The 14,311-nt window shown below is 41.0% G+C and overlaps 1 protein-coding gene across 2 annotated transcripts in view; it reads right to left on the bottom strand.

The window, feature by feature from the left end:
• Nucleotides 1-3,619: 3,619 nt before the first annotated feature.
• ALX1 (ALX homeobox 1) overlaps nucleotides 3,620-14,311 on the bottom strand; it is a 28,724-nt gene continuing 18,032 nt past the window's right edge. Inside the window, exons 4-5 of one of the 2 annotated variants that reach the window (XM_077338963.1) lie at nucleotides 5,309-5,359; nucleotides 3,620-4,243 (exon numbers count right to left, since the gene is read on the bottom strand). In XM_077338963.1, the coding sequence (XP_077195078.1) occupies nucleotides 3,923-4,243; nucleotides 5,309-5,359 (372 nt within the window). In that variant the 3' untranslated portion in view covers nucleotides 3,620-3,922. The remainder of the gene's footprint in view (nucleotides 4,244-5,308; nucleotides 5,360-14,311) is intronic. The other variant, XM_077338964.1, reaches the window with a different exon arrangement.

The following is a 14,311-nucleotide window of genomic DNA, read 5'->3' as shown; positions in this document are numbered from 1 at the left end:
TTGCCATATTCACACCATATATTTCAATAGTTTTAGTAGTTGGTTTATAATGATTTTGTGATCTAAATTTTCTAAATGATACATAAATAATCCATATCCCTGATGTAAAAGAAGCCATTCTAGGTGCCTTTGTTTTTCAGGCGCACTTGATATGAATGTTTAGGGATAGCCATGAATAACTGAAGTTCATCACAAATTTTGCCCAGTCTGGGGTTCGCAAACTGATATTTGCAAACTGAAGAGCCACCACGAACTTCCATGAACTTTGATGCAGTTTATGGTGGTTTGTGGCAACCCATGAAGATCAGAAAGCACATGTTTAAATGGCTTCAAGCTGCTTTCTGCTTATCATGCAAAAAGCTGTCTCTGAGCCATTTGAGACCCTTCTTTCTGCACCCTGTGAAAAGCAGCAGGGAGCAGAAAGAAGGGGTTTAAATGGCTTATAAACTGACACAAATCTGTTCAGTTTGCAATCTGGTGCATTACTTCATGGTTAGATTCATGGTTTAGCCATGAACTATGAGTCAAATCACAAAAATGTGGTTCATGCCCAAAGAAGACAGCTGATCTTGACTGATGACATGAACCTCAAGACTCTCAGTCTCCACAACAGCAGAAGACCTGTTAACAAAGAGTGGGACTGTCTGGCATATCCTTGAGGGTCTCACCATCAAACCTCCCTCTATGCTTCAGCTTCTCTATGCCTCAGCAACCCTAACCTCAAGGGAATGAACTTGCTCCTTGAGATCCAAGTGCTTCAAGCACCTAGCACACCCTGTGAGCAGATAATCAAGTAATATTCCCTGCAAAATAACAGCCCCCACTCCCCTGTTGGCTTTCTACCTTCATAACTGATCTAGTTATTTAAAGGTATTTTACAATGAAATAGGGTGCTTACCTGAACTTGTGTATATTTCCTTAGCAGAAAGGATTCAGCAACATAACACCCTCTGTGCTGATTGGAGCTTGTATGTCCTTCCTCAGGAAACTCAGGTTAGTTAGACTCCCATGAGGAATTTTCAACATCTGTCGCATAGCCTGTCCCCAATAAACCCTCCTTTAGAATAACCCTTCCACCTTTACCCTAGATAAGCCTATGAACTTCTAAGACAGTTATGCAGATTCTTCAAATTATTCTGATGAATGGAGCTTTGACTCTTTAAAGCTTATACCCTGGAAATCTTGTTGGTCTTTAAAGTGCCACTGGATTTGAATCTCACTCTTCCTATTATCCTCACTCTTCCTCTCTTGCCTCCCCCTTATATCAATACTGAGACTGAAGCATTTTGTGGCTTATAATATTTTGTGTAAGAATTCTGTGAAGCATTTGTGTAGCTCTGTCCAGGTATCTAAAAGCATGAAACATCATAACTGCATGCAATGAAAGAAGACTCTCATATAGGAAACTAGGAGTCTGAGGCAGAGCTGCTGAGAGCCAATATGGCTGATCCAAATCAACTATCATGACAAAACACATCACTTGGCTGGCTGTTAACACACTTCTACAATCATAAATGGATCTGTAGGCCCATCTCTCTGTCACTGTCTAGAGACAAAACTCATTAGAAAATAAAAGTAGGAATCCCAAAATTGACCACCAGCCTCAGGATGATTCCAGGGCCAAAAAAATGAAAGAAATAAGAATATCCTGGTTCATACTTTGTACATGCACACATCCCACAATGCTGTTTTGAGTAGAAGCTAAGTTCTAACTTCTCTACCTCATTTATTACCACTATAAGTCTGATTGACATTCCATTATGCATACAAATGTTGTAGGGGAAACATCTTTCACTACTTTGCTAGTAAAGTAGCACAGTACTTTACTACTTAACTCTCCCCTTCTGTTCATAATATCATATTAATAAAAGTTTGTTGCTATACTACTATTAAAAACATTTTAAGTTGCCAACTAGCATAGATAGAGAGGAGTTGAGAACAAGGATGAACAAAATAGGAGAATTAAAAGTGGGGAGAAAACAAAAGCAGATCATGAAAGGAAGAATGCAAAATGAATTATTGGAAAAGAGGAAGAGAAATTAAGAAAAAGACAACATGTTTTTGCTTTTAAATTTTCTGTACAATACACTAACTGGGCTGCCTCTTTGCAAAATCTAGCTGTGCAGGCAAAACCATGTTGTTGGGTGGAAATAAAGGAGACAGTAGACTGCCAGACCTTGTCAGGAGGCTGCATCTGAGCAATGACAGTGGAAGTCATGAGCTCTGCTGGCTGGCCTTGTCTTGCTACAATGATGGCATGATTGATGGATTTAGTAGCATTAAGACGAGGCAAAGCAAGGCCTCAGCCTAGTAATAAACTTTTCAGAAAGGCTAGACCAGCAGAGTCAAAGTTACTGCTGTTTACTGTGCTCCATTTTCCCTGCACCCTTAATGGCAGCAATACAGAACTGTCTCAGTAGAAGAAAAAAAAATTAGTGACCATCAGATTCTCACAGGTTATGTGGGAACATCTACCTGTTCTGGGGCTCCTGCTCCTTGCCTGTACCTCTTCATCCCTGTGTGAAGGCTTCCCACATCTCCTCCCTGATCCCTCACTTGCTGTGTCTCTCTCAGACACAGAGACATGCATACACACAGAGATTCCTTCGTCCCCCCTTCTCTCTCCCTCCCTCTTGCTTCTCCAACCTCCTCCTTGCCCCCTCTTCTCTCCCGGCTCCCTCTCTCTTGCAGATGCATAGGTTCACTCACATGCACGGACACACAGACTCCACCGCGTCAGTCGCCCACCCCACAGCTGCCTTCTTCAGGCCTCCACTGCCACCCCACTCTCCTGAGGGCAAAACTGTGTGTGGAAGGTAGGCAGGGGTGATGGTGCCACAAGGCTCAGTGCTGGCCTCACTAGCCATTGTAACCTCAGCTGCTTGCCCCAGGCCTGCTCCTGAACCCGGCTCCTTCATCCTGGAAGCAGTGGAGCAAGCAGGGCTCAGCACTGGGTCTCAGCAGACACTGCCACCCATCTTCTGTGGTCCTCTGCCACCGCCTTAGCCCCCCACTCTACAGCCACCTCTACTGGTACACTCCCTGGAGTGGGATTAACAGACATCATGTTCATTATCATTTCCATTAATGGGGGTGTGCCAGTAGATGTTCCCACATCAAAAATTGAATGAATTCTGTGAATACAGCATGACTCTGGCTTCAAGGGTTCTCCATGATGACCGAGGCCCCTCTCAGTGGCCCCGGTCATATGGCATACATTACAAATGGTTCTGGAGCCAGATAAAATACAGACCAATAGAGCAAACATAATGTAAGAGCTATGGATAAGAACAGTGGTATACTGGATGGTCATTCTCTTTCTCTCACACAAGGTGTGTTTGAAACTGCTAAAATCGAGAAGCTCCCATTGTATCCACTGGGACCCACACAGAGTATGGGGGGGGGGGAATTAGCTTATTGTGCAAAACTTTCCAGCATCTTGCATGTATTAAAATGGACAAGCACTATATATATATATATTTTTCTCATACAGCTTACCAAACAGTTTCCCTTATAGCACTGACATGACAAATACAGTTTTGTCTCTTGACATCCAGTTTTAGAGTGAATAAGACATTCCACTTGTGCATGGTATGGATATTCAGCAACATATAGCAGATATATTCCAATAAGTTTATTATTTTTTTGCAAGTTTTACAATCAGATTTCATCAACTGGTACAAGAAAACACATTTGGCAACTTTGTAGAGGGCTTCTGGACACAGTGGATCTATTGAGTCCTCATACATGTTTATGCTTGACTGTTATCATTAAATAGCATATTAGGGATTTGCATAAGCAGCGATCATCCTGATCACTAGCAATTCTTCACACAGCAGCTTATGGTTGAGTCCTTTAAATATGGGAAATAAGGATGGTGAGGGTTTGGTGTGACATTTAAGTGGAAGTTTATTCTGTTACATTACATTGCCCAGGAGATGTTGGCAGTATGTTCTTTAGCTTTCATTCGTAGAACTGCAATACTGGATGACCTTCGTTCAAATTCTGGCTTGGTTTCAAATGGATGTCCGTTGGTCGTTCCAGACAGTAGAGAGTCAGTAAAAAAATTATTGAGGGGAACATGGCTGAATTGGCTCTGATGGTTGGAAAACCCCGAGTACCCAGAATCTGTCCGAGGTGAGTGGGAATAAGGGGTCATACAAGAGGAAGTATCACGTGGAAGCATGCAGGAAGTCACCACTGAACTGCTAGCTGCATTTCCTGCCCACAAATTATTCTGGATCTGGAACATATAAAATAAAGAACATTAAATTACCACTTTTGTTCTGCTCTAGTTTTCCACTTTATATGGCCTGTTTTCAGGCAACCATGTGACCCATCTGCCACTCAAAAGACAAAGAAAGAGGGGAGGTGGAAAAACCCAAATATTGAGTTAAGAACCAAAAGGTTAAAGAAATCCCAATTTAAGGGCCCACTAATAAGACTATGCATATATTTATTGTAAATAATTTTAAAATATAGGCCAAATAATAGGCTCAAATCAGAATAAAATCATACAATTACGTCAAACATAAAGTGTTCTTAATGTATTTAGAAATATTTTAAATTAATTTTGAATAAATATATGTATTTCCCTATATTTGATAACATACAGCATTACTGGAGTCTTAAATGTGGATTGCTTTAACCATCTGCCACTCAAGCCATAGTCTGTTTCTGTACAAATGATAAAGTGGATGTAAAGAGAAAGTCAAACATAATTTAAAATATAACTTCTGCTGTTTCTAGAGAACCATACAAAATCTGGCTGAGATGGTTTCCAGTGAAAGGGAGTTCCACTTGCCATCACCTAGTTGAGAAGCAGCCAATTTTCTCCTTGATTTACTGAAAGCAGTATATGCATAAAAGGAGATTTATAGAATAGATTGACCTCCAAACTTGGCACAGAAAAGGGGTTGTCTACAGGGTTTCTCTAACTACATCCATGTATCTAACACCCATGAAGGTATGTGCAGTTCCCTTGGACGTCCACAGATGTGTAGCGTCCACACACATCTTTTGCTTTTGGGAAGATGCACAAGTCTCTTATTTGCTCAGGAGAAATGCTGTGCAAAATCAGGCTCCCTAACCAAGCATTCTCTTTCCAACAATGATCAGTAACAACATGGCTGTTGTTTTCCCAAGTATGCTGAGATTCCTAAGTATGCTATGTATAGAGAAGTTGAGATTAGCAATAATGGCTACTAAAAGCAAACTGAACTCTCCTCCACAGCCAAAATACTAAATCTAGTGGCCATCAGCACATTCTGCAGTCCATATGTGTATTAGGTGATACATGAATAAGTACCTCCTTATCCTGAACCTGCTGCCAGCCAAATTCTCTGGATGACTCCGAGTTCTAGTATTATGAGAGAGAAAAAGTTCTTTATGTCTACACTCTCTTCCCATTCATAATTTTAGAAAGCTCTTTCAGGGTATCAAGTTAATTACATATTGTACTTTCTTTGTATAGTCTTATTTATTTGTGTATTTATTTATCATATGGCATGTATCCAACATTCTCCCACATTCCCTTAGCCTGGGGCAACTGAGGGCATGATCCATGGCAGGCCTGGGAGGGGCCTGTCCAGCGGCTGCATCATGTGGAAGTGGGGATTTACCCTACTTCCATATGACCGCCCTCTTGGCCTTCTCCACCTATTTGGAATCGGCCCAAAGTACAACATTATGGTGGTGGAATTCTGAATCTCTTGGGAAGATGGTTTTCCCTTACTAGTATCTACATATTCATCAAAGCTCATGGATGCATTATCTGATACAGCACAGGAAGTGACTCCCTCATTGCTGTGCAGTGATACCCACTGGAACATAGTTTGATTTAAAGTTTAGGATTCCAGCTACACAATGGGGGTGGGGAGTTGCAAGTGCATTCTGTAGTTAACATGCTCGGCCCTGTTCTCCTCCATGTGTATTTATCCACTCCTCCAATACAGTTTCTACAATGCCTAACATTAATCTAAGCTTATTGAATCCAGAGTTTGAAATTATTTAATTGCCTCACTGCTGCTACTGATGTGCATGTGTACATGTGAGAAAGAAAGCCCCCTATTTCTGGTATCTACACATGCATACACATAAGTCTGCAGCTGTGTATGCTTTACTCCCACAGAAAGGATGCTTAAACACATGTGACTCCATTTGGTCACATTCATCCCTGTCTCTTCTTCCTGTTGTCCCATGACCCCTCCCAGTTAAGACACAGGACACCCAATTTGCGTTGAACTAGTTTGTTGAATGGCTGATCAAGGTCTTCATGTCTTCTTCTAACTTTAAAGACTGCACTGGAGGCTGTCCTGGCTGCCTTCATTTCACATGTTACCATCCTACTCCAACTTTGTTTACCCTGATTGGTTTATTGACTGGACAAGAAGTCCTCCAGTGTGCTACACAGAAAACAAAAGGGTTTTGCTGCTCAGCATCCAAGGCATTTCTTCCCAATTTGCCCACTATTAGTAGACTGTTCAGAAATACCTTTCATCATATCTCAGGGTGTCTGCAAATGCTCCCTGCCTATAAGGAACAATCTACCCTTTTCCAGACAACCAAATTATAGCCTAACCACTCTTAAAACCAACCTTCTTGAGGCAACATGAAGCACATTAAAAAGTTCCCCCACAGGCCAATCAAGAGACTTCCAAAAAATCTCTGTTGGCCTCTGAATTGACCAACTAATCCATATAGCCCATACTTGCATGCACAAAGGAACAACCAACATACTCTGATTGCAACAGCAAACCTTCATATGTTTATGCTGTCCTTGGAACAGTACTCATATTGAACCTGGAAACTTACTGGCAGCCAATGCAGTATTCTCAACACTAGCACAATGTGCACGCAACAGGCATTAGACAACACATGTGCCACTATATTTTATACCAGATCCAGTTTCTGCATTGTTTTCAGAAAACAGAACCAGGAAGACCACCTAAGTCAATTAGGTTTAAAGTCTAAAACTTTCTAATCATCACTGCTGAGTGGGCCTTCTAGCCAAGAAAATTTGGGAATATTTGCTCTCCATATATATATAGTAATTTTATGTCCTGGTTTTGATATTTTAATGGGGTTTTATTGGGGGTTTTAAATTATGGACCACTGTACCTGCCACAAGCTGGTCCAGGAGTGGCGGGAATAAAAATCCACAATAATAATCATCATCAGTGTTGTCAAGCCCTTACTTGGTCTACGGAATCCTCCACCCCCTGGATCCCATTTTCCACCAACACTTGGGAGTGGGAGAATTATTCTTTAAATAGCCAACAGCATGATGTCAACAATGTAGGTCCTTTCTAAGCCTTGATAGGATTCCTCTCTAGGAATCTAGGTTTTGCCATAGAATTTTTGAGAGATGTGACATCACTTCCAGATTTCCCTTGGAAGTGACATCATGTTGTTGCTGATATTCTCCCCTCATTCCCTTCCCAGTCTCCCTCTAATTGCCAGACTCTGCATTATAACCCTGCCCATAATATTAGGACTCACTTTCATTCAGTGAATTTGATGGGCTGTAGGTTCAGAAGACTGTATAATAGTCCAGCCCTGAGGTACCATAATATGGATCATGTGTTTTTGTGTTCAGAAAAGGTTTCAGTTTCCTTGCACAATGAAGTTTAAAGGAAACACACTTTAATCCTAAGAGCATCTAAGGACTTATAAATTAAATCTGAACTTACTCCTGAGTAGAGCTGTATAGGAGTGCTCCCTTAGTAGCCTGTTTTCTAATACATAGGCAGAATCTAAACACGAATAAATGACTAAATCTGTGCTATTTTGTTCTGTTAGTACGAATTCACTCTACAGTCCTAGAGAAACAGCTCTTTTGCAAATCTTGGGTTCAAATATGGAAGTCAAAGCCACACCCTGTTGTTCTTTCAGCAACGTGTTTAGGGACTGCTACCTCTGCATATGGAGGTTCCGTTAAGCCACCATGACTAATGGTTATTCCTGGATCTGTCCCCCTGGGAATTCAACTAGTTAAATTTATTTAAACAAGCAGCTGTAGCAGTGGGTTACCCAAGTCAGGTGTTTTACAAAGAAGTACTTTGTTTTACTGATCTTCAATCAACTGTCCGGCAATTTCCCTGAACGCCCCTGAGTTTTAAAATAATGGAAGACAGTGGGGGAAAGTATCCACTTTCTTCACCCTGTTCATAAATTTGTAAATATCTACCATGTTCCCCTGTTGGTACTTTCCCCCTCAACCAAAAAGTCCCCAAAAGTTCTGACCACTTTAGAATTCTAAGCTAATACCCTAACCCAGAATTGCTGTTGTTTTTCAAGTGAAGTCTGTATATGCCAGTGAAGCTTTTGAAGCATGGTGGAATTGTTTGAGGGAGTCGAGGAAAACTGGGAAGATAGGCAGAATGAGCTACAAAGCAAAGTAGAAAGGAACTTGACTCTTTAAAGAGCCCACACATAGTTAAGTGCAACCAGACTTCTGCCAAATATGTCCTCTTTTATTTGTGTGGAAATGGTAGGATTTAACCATTCAAGCTGTGCTGAACAAAAACACTGAGGATCAGAAAAGCTGGAGGAAAAAAAACCCCAAAATATAATGTCAATAGTGAAGGAACCCACACAGCAGGTCTGGTCAAATCCTACCCAGGTCCAGTCAAATTGCACTGGTAACATCCCATAGAATTGTCATGTCTTGACTCATGCGCCTGGTTCATTTTAAAAGTTGTGCTTCATAAGCCTACTTGTTTAGTGTTTTTTTTTTAAGTTTCCCACCATTCCTTTTAAGTGCATGGATGGTTGCTGCAGTGTTGCTACTTAACAAAATACATACTATAAGTGTCTCAAAATAAAGCACTAAGAGTAAAATCTATATATGGGAATGAAAAATAAATACAGCCCTGTTTCACAATAAGTAGAATCTATCAGGGCCTCTTCTGGAATGTGGAAAGGAAAAGAGACGTTATGTACATGACTTTAAAGAAAATATTTTCCTTGTTTAAATCTTCTGTGATCTGTGTACTATATAAAAGGCAATTCAGGGAGATTCTGAATGAGCCTACACATAGATTTGATCTCTGGTTTATGTTAACATCACAAGCATCTTGAGTTTTTCTCTTGTGGTTACCATGAAATCACCCATGAACCCTCCAGTATACTTGCTTACTATAGTGTCTCTCTGTGCACACACACACACACACACACTCACATGACTACAACCTTTAGGCTGCAATCCTAAGGACATTTTCCTGGAAGAAAGCTCCTTTGAATAGCCTGAAACTTACTTGTAAGTAGACCTGCTTACCTTCATTCTCTTAAAAACAGTTTAACTTGTCCATTAATCAACTCAACCTTTCGTTATTTAATTGATCTGCAAAGCTGTCTCAAGAGCACACTTTTGGGGAGAAGGGGATTATTTTGGCTCTGGTGTAGTTCTGTACTTGGAAATGCAAGCTAAAATATTCAAGATGATGATATTTTCCTACAGGAATGGTAGTTTGTTTCTGTATAAACTATGTAGGCCCTCTTACATTTCCATTGAAATCTCTTGAGGCCTACCTTTATGTGTGTGAACCATGCAATGACCTTCAAGCTCCTGGGGCCCTGCCCTTGTGTGATCATGGTGGTGATCAAAGCCAAGATGGTGGCTCTCTTCCATCACTATGCCCAAACTATGGGATGTTCTTCTTTAAGATAATAACCTCCACCTTGGAATGTCACATTCAAACATTTAGTGTTGGGAAGCAGTTAGGAATTAGTTTTGCTGGACATGAACCAAATGGAGTGTTTCCTTGCTCGAATGCTGTGTTATTTGAGTGTGCTGTTTATGTCATTTGAAACTGTAAGGTTTATATGCATTTTTAATTGTTGTTTTTTTTCCCATTATGCCATTGTTGCCCAAGAAACATATATATCAAAGAGCAATGCCTCTGAAATATGGCTTTGGCTACTTTTATTTCTGACAAAAAAAGACATTAGCAATAAGAAGCTGATGAGCAACACAGTTGACTAGTTGGTTAGCATTTGGTATGTTGACATTTCGTATTCATGGCTAGCTAGACAGAGCCACTTATGTCACAAGTCTGTCAGCAGGGGAGGACTGGGAAAGGGGAAATGGCCCTGGAAAGGGCCCCCTATTCTGCCTTTGCCATGTCCCCCAAAAGGCAGAAGAGTAAATCTTGTTTGGTGAGGCAAGAAGAAGAACTGGCTTTTATACCCTGCTTTTCTCTACCTTATAGAGTCTCCAAGCAGCTTACAATCACCATCCCTTCCTGTCACCACAACTGGTACCTTGTGAGGTAGGTGGAGCTGAGATTTCTGAGAAAAACAATGACTGGCCCAAGGTCACCCAGCAGTTTACCGGTGGAGCAGCAGGGAATCAAACCTGGTTCTCCAGATTAGAGTCCACCATTCTTAGCCACCACACTGTGCTTGGCTAGATATACATCCTTTACCCCACAAGACCAGAGCCAGCTGAGTGTTTCCCTTGCTACAATGAAGCTAGTGCCAGCTCTGTGTTGGGCCTCCTGAGGCTGAACCAGGCAACTCCTTTTTGTGGCTCCGGCTCACAGCAGTGCGCAAGGATAGTCTCAGTGAGCTGGGGGCCCCTAGGCTGGAGTGAAACTAGTGTGGGGCCGGAATCCTCAGGATTTAAGTCCACTGGGAATTTTCCTGGATGGCTTAATAGCTTATCCACCCCTGACTGTTGGATGTTTTAGGAGAAATCCTAGCTAAGTCTGATCCAAAGTAAGTCAGGAAAGACTTCAGATTGCAACTTCAGTCATGTATCAAGTATGCTAGATTAAAATGAACAACTATTCGTTATAAATTATGTTGTGCAGAAATATTTGATAATTGTTCTTTTTTTACTTTCATACTTTTTAAAACAGATTTGGCCAGATTTATAAGTACTTATTAAAATGAAAAACTGAAGATGAGCAAGTTAAAAATTGTATGATTAAATGGATACAGAGGGGCTTTTCGCACAAAGGGCAATGTGGCTAAATCTGTGCGCTATTGAAAAGTGCTGCAGGCAAAAGCGGCAGATTGCAGTAACGCACACAGCTGTTTCTAGCAAAAAAAAGGCTCTCCCACTAGCGCTGTTCTCGTAATGCACAAGTTTCCGGTTTCACTGAAATCGCAATAGGGGAGATGATATTTTTCCCACCCCTTAACAGCCAATTAACTGTTGTGTTCATGTTTCCCTTTAAGAACTCTTTTTTAAAAACCTGAAAACACCCGTAGCTTATATATATTCATTCCATATTCATTCCAGGAGCTGGCATTTAATCTTTTACAGGCTCCTCAAGTAAAAAAAAAAAAAATCCCCCCCCCCATGGGCGGGATTTGTGGCTGAAATTATGGGCAGTGTCAAACAAGGGGCTGTATTGTGCTTGGGAACTTTAAAGACACTTGCAGTAGGGAGCTTTGTTTAACTTTTAATCACTTCTGTGGAGGGACTTTAGCCGGAGAACCCTCTGAGAAGCCTCGCTCATTCGTTGCTTTCTCCATCTAAGAAAAAAAAAATGGCAATCGCTTCGCCGGAAGTTCGGCGGCGAGAACAGGGGAGGGACATTCTTGCTGCCGCTACACTGAAAACACACATGTCTTTCGCTGATGTGTTGCAGCTTGCGCGCAGAAGTGTAGTGGTTTTCTCAGGGGCAATCCACTTTTCCCGATTTCCCGAAAAGCGCTACAACGAAGCACTTTTTGCAGGAGTGTTGCAGGAGTGTTGCAGATTGTATGCGACGTCATGCGGAACGTTGAATTAGTAGCATTTACCAAAGTTAAGACATCTGCTATATTTAAGTCATGCGGAATGGCCCAGAATTTTGATCAACATATCTCATTTGATGATTGGGAGGAATTGTGGAATAAAAATATTACACATTTTCATCTATCAAGAGAAAATTGGTATAAAATGTTTTTAGATTGTATGTAACTCCAAAAGATATAAGCAGAATGACTAATTAATCTGATGGAAATATGGAGATGTTATGAAACTATAGACTCGTTTTATCATTTGTGGTGGTCTTGTGTCTGGGCTAAAAAGTTTTGAATAAAGATTCATGCTCTAATGGAGAATTTTTTAAATTAAATTTCCTTTGTGTTAGGTGTATGTTATTAAGTTTCTTTCCTATTAACTTGTCTAAACATGACAGAGAGTTTTTCTTCCATGCAGCTGCAGCAGCCAGGCTGACAGTGGTGCAAAGATGGAAGTCACAAGACTTGCCTGGAATGGATACATGGCTGGACAAAATTAGAGAATTTGCCCCAATGGCAAACCTTGCAAGTTTGATAAATAGAAGACCTCCAGAAGAATTTCATGATCACTGAAACTGCCTCTTAGAATTATTAAATAATTAATCTGTATCTTATATATGATAAACTATATGAATGTTTCTATTTTAATGACTTTCCTCTTTAAACCACAAAAATGGGTATTTTCAAGAAAAGAAAAAAATCTGTCAAGGTGGGAAACATTGTATATATCTAAGTACTATTATGTTCTCTATTTTTATTTTAGAAACCAATAATTTAAAAAAACATACACAGATTTCAAACAGCAAACCAAAAATAGTTTACCCCAAGCAAAGAATAAATTATTGAGTAATGATTTGCCTCAATGGGAATCCAATGACCCTATTGTTACGGTCACCAATGCATGGCCTACTGCTCTCCTGGTCAGAACAGCTTCTCTTATCCAAAGTGATGTGGAATTCAAATCACTTCAGGACTCTCTGTACTACTCCAAAGTAACCTCTTTCTTAATCAAGCTAGGCATAGTAAGTGTGATGGCTGGATATGAAAGACTACAAAAGCCCCTTTGGGAGGGGGAAAATGATATGTAAGGGTTTAAAAAATGAAATAAGAAGAGTTGACCATTTGATTCGGTATAGTTTCACATCTTCTATAAATAAACAATCCCTTCTTGATGAGCAATCTACCTCACAGGAATGCTGTGAAGAATATCTAAATTCAAGAGAGTACATTCAATAGTAAATTATTAAAAATGATAGTAATGCCGTCGCTGCCTCTGCATCTTGCACAGTTAAGCTCTGCTCTAGATAAACCCTCCTGTGATGTGGGGATGCATGTGGAAGCTGGGTGACCCTACCAAGACCAAAGAGTTGTGGTCAACAGCTCAGGATTATTGGCTGCAAGGGAGGGCTGGGAGACTCTGTGGTTCTCAGATTTACACAGAACAAAAACATATTTTAATCAAATGCCATGTGGTGTGTAATATATTCCATATGGAGAGTTTAATTTGAGCATGTAACTCTGATTATGGTTAATGGAAGTTCCCCATGTGCACTATGGGCAGCAGGGACCCCAAACGTGAAATTAAGATGCAAAATGTTAATGAAGAGCATGTGCATATTAATATAATTTCTCACACCCATGGCTGACAAAATGAATCACGCATGCTAAGAGTTTCCCACTGCTGGGAAAGTTGCCATCAGTTACACGGAGAGTTCTTCAACTGTGCAGTGCTTACCTGATTTTGTGCACTGGTCTCTAGGACAAAGCAAATTGTTTGGTTTTTCAAATAAATATTATCTCTTTTTATATTTTAGCCTGTTTCCAAGCACCTTTTATTTATTTAGTATTTTATTTTATTTTCTATTTTTGGACTTATATGCCATCACTCCTGGGGTTACTAGCTCGTGGTGGCTTCCAACATCAGTCAGTGCAAATGCAATAAAATATGATGCAGTCCAGTTAAAACATTATAAAATACAGAATAAAACCTGTTAATAATCAGCAGCAAGCCTAGTACCCCTATAGCACAGATGGTCCACTTTGCGGTGGGGTGCCACAATTTTGGGAGGGGAGCCCCAAGATGTTCCTGGCCCTACCCAGCCTCAACTATACAGCTGGCAGGTGAGGACCTGTGGAACTGAGACAGCTCCATCAGGGCCCTGAGATCCTCCGGGAGCTCATTCCACCAGGTGAGGGTCAGGACCAAAAAGACCCTGGCCCTGGTTGAGGCCAGGTGGGCCTCTCTTGGGCCAGGGACCACCAAACTGTTGGTATTGGAGGAACCAAATGCCCTTCAAGGGATATAGGCACTCTGTCGGTCCCTAAGATATGCTAGACCTGGACTGCATATGGCCTTAAAGACCATACCTTGAACTGGATTCAGAATTCAACTGGCAGCCAACGCAGCTGCCTCAGTAATGGCTGGATATGGAATCTCCATGGTGTTCTAGTGAGAACACTAGCAGCTGCATTCTGCACCAGTTGCAATTTCTGGATCAGGGACAAGCATAGAGTGAGTTTCTGAAGTCTAGCCTGGAGAAGACCACCATATGGGTCACTGTGGCTTGGTGTTCGG

The sequence above is a fragment of the Paroedura picta genome, chromosome 5 (assembly GCF_049243985.1).
Source record: "Paroedura picta isolate Pp20150507F chromosome 5, Ppicta_v3.0, whole genome shotgun sequence".
Taxonomy (NCBI): domain Eukaryota; kingdom Metazoa; phylum Chordata; class Lepidosauria; order Squamata; family Gekkonidae; genus Paroedura; species Paroedura picta.
Note: the sequence above shows the minus strand (reverse complement) of the source record. Positions and strands in the feature narration are given on the sequence as shown.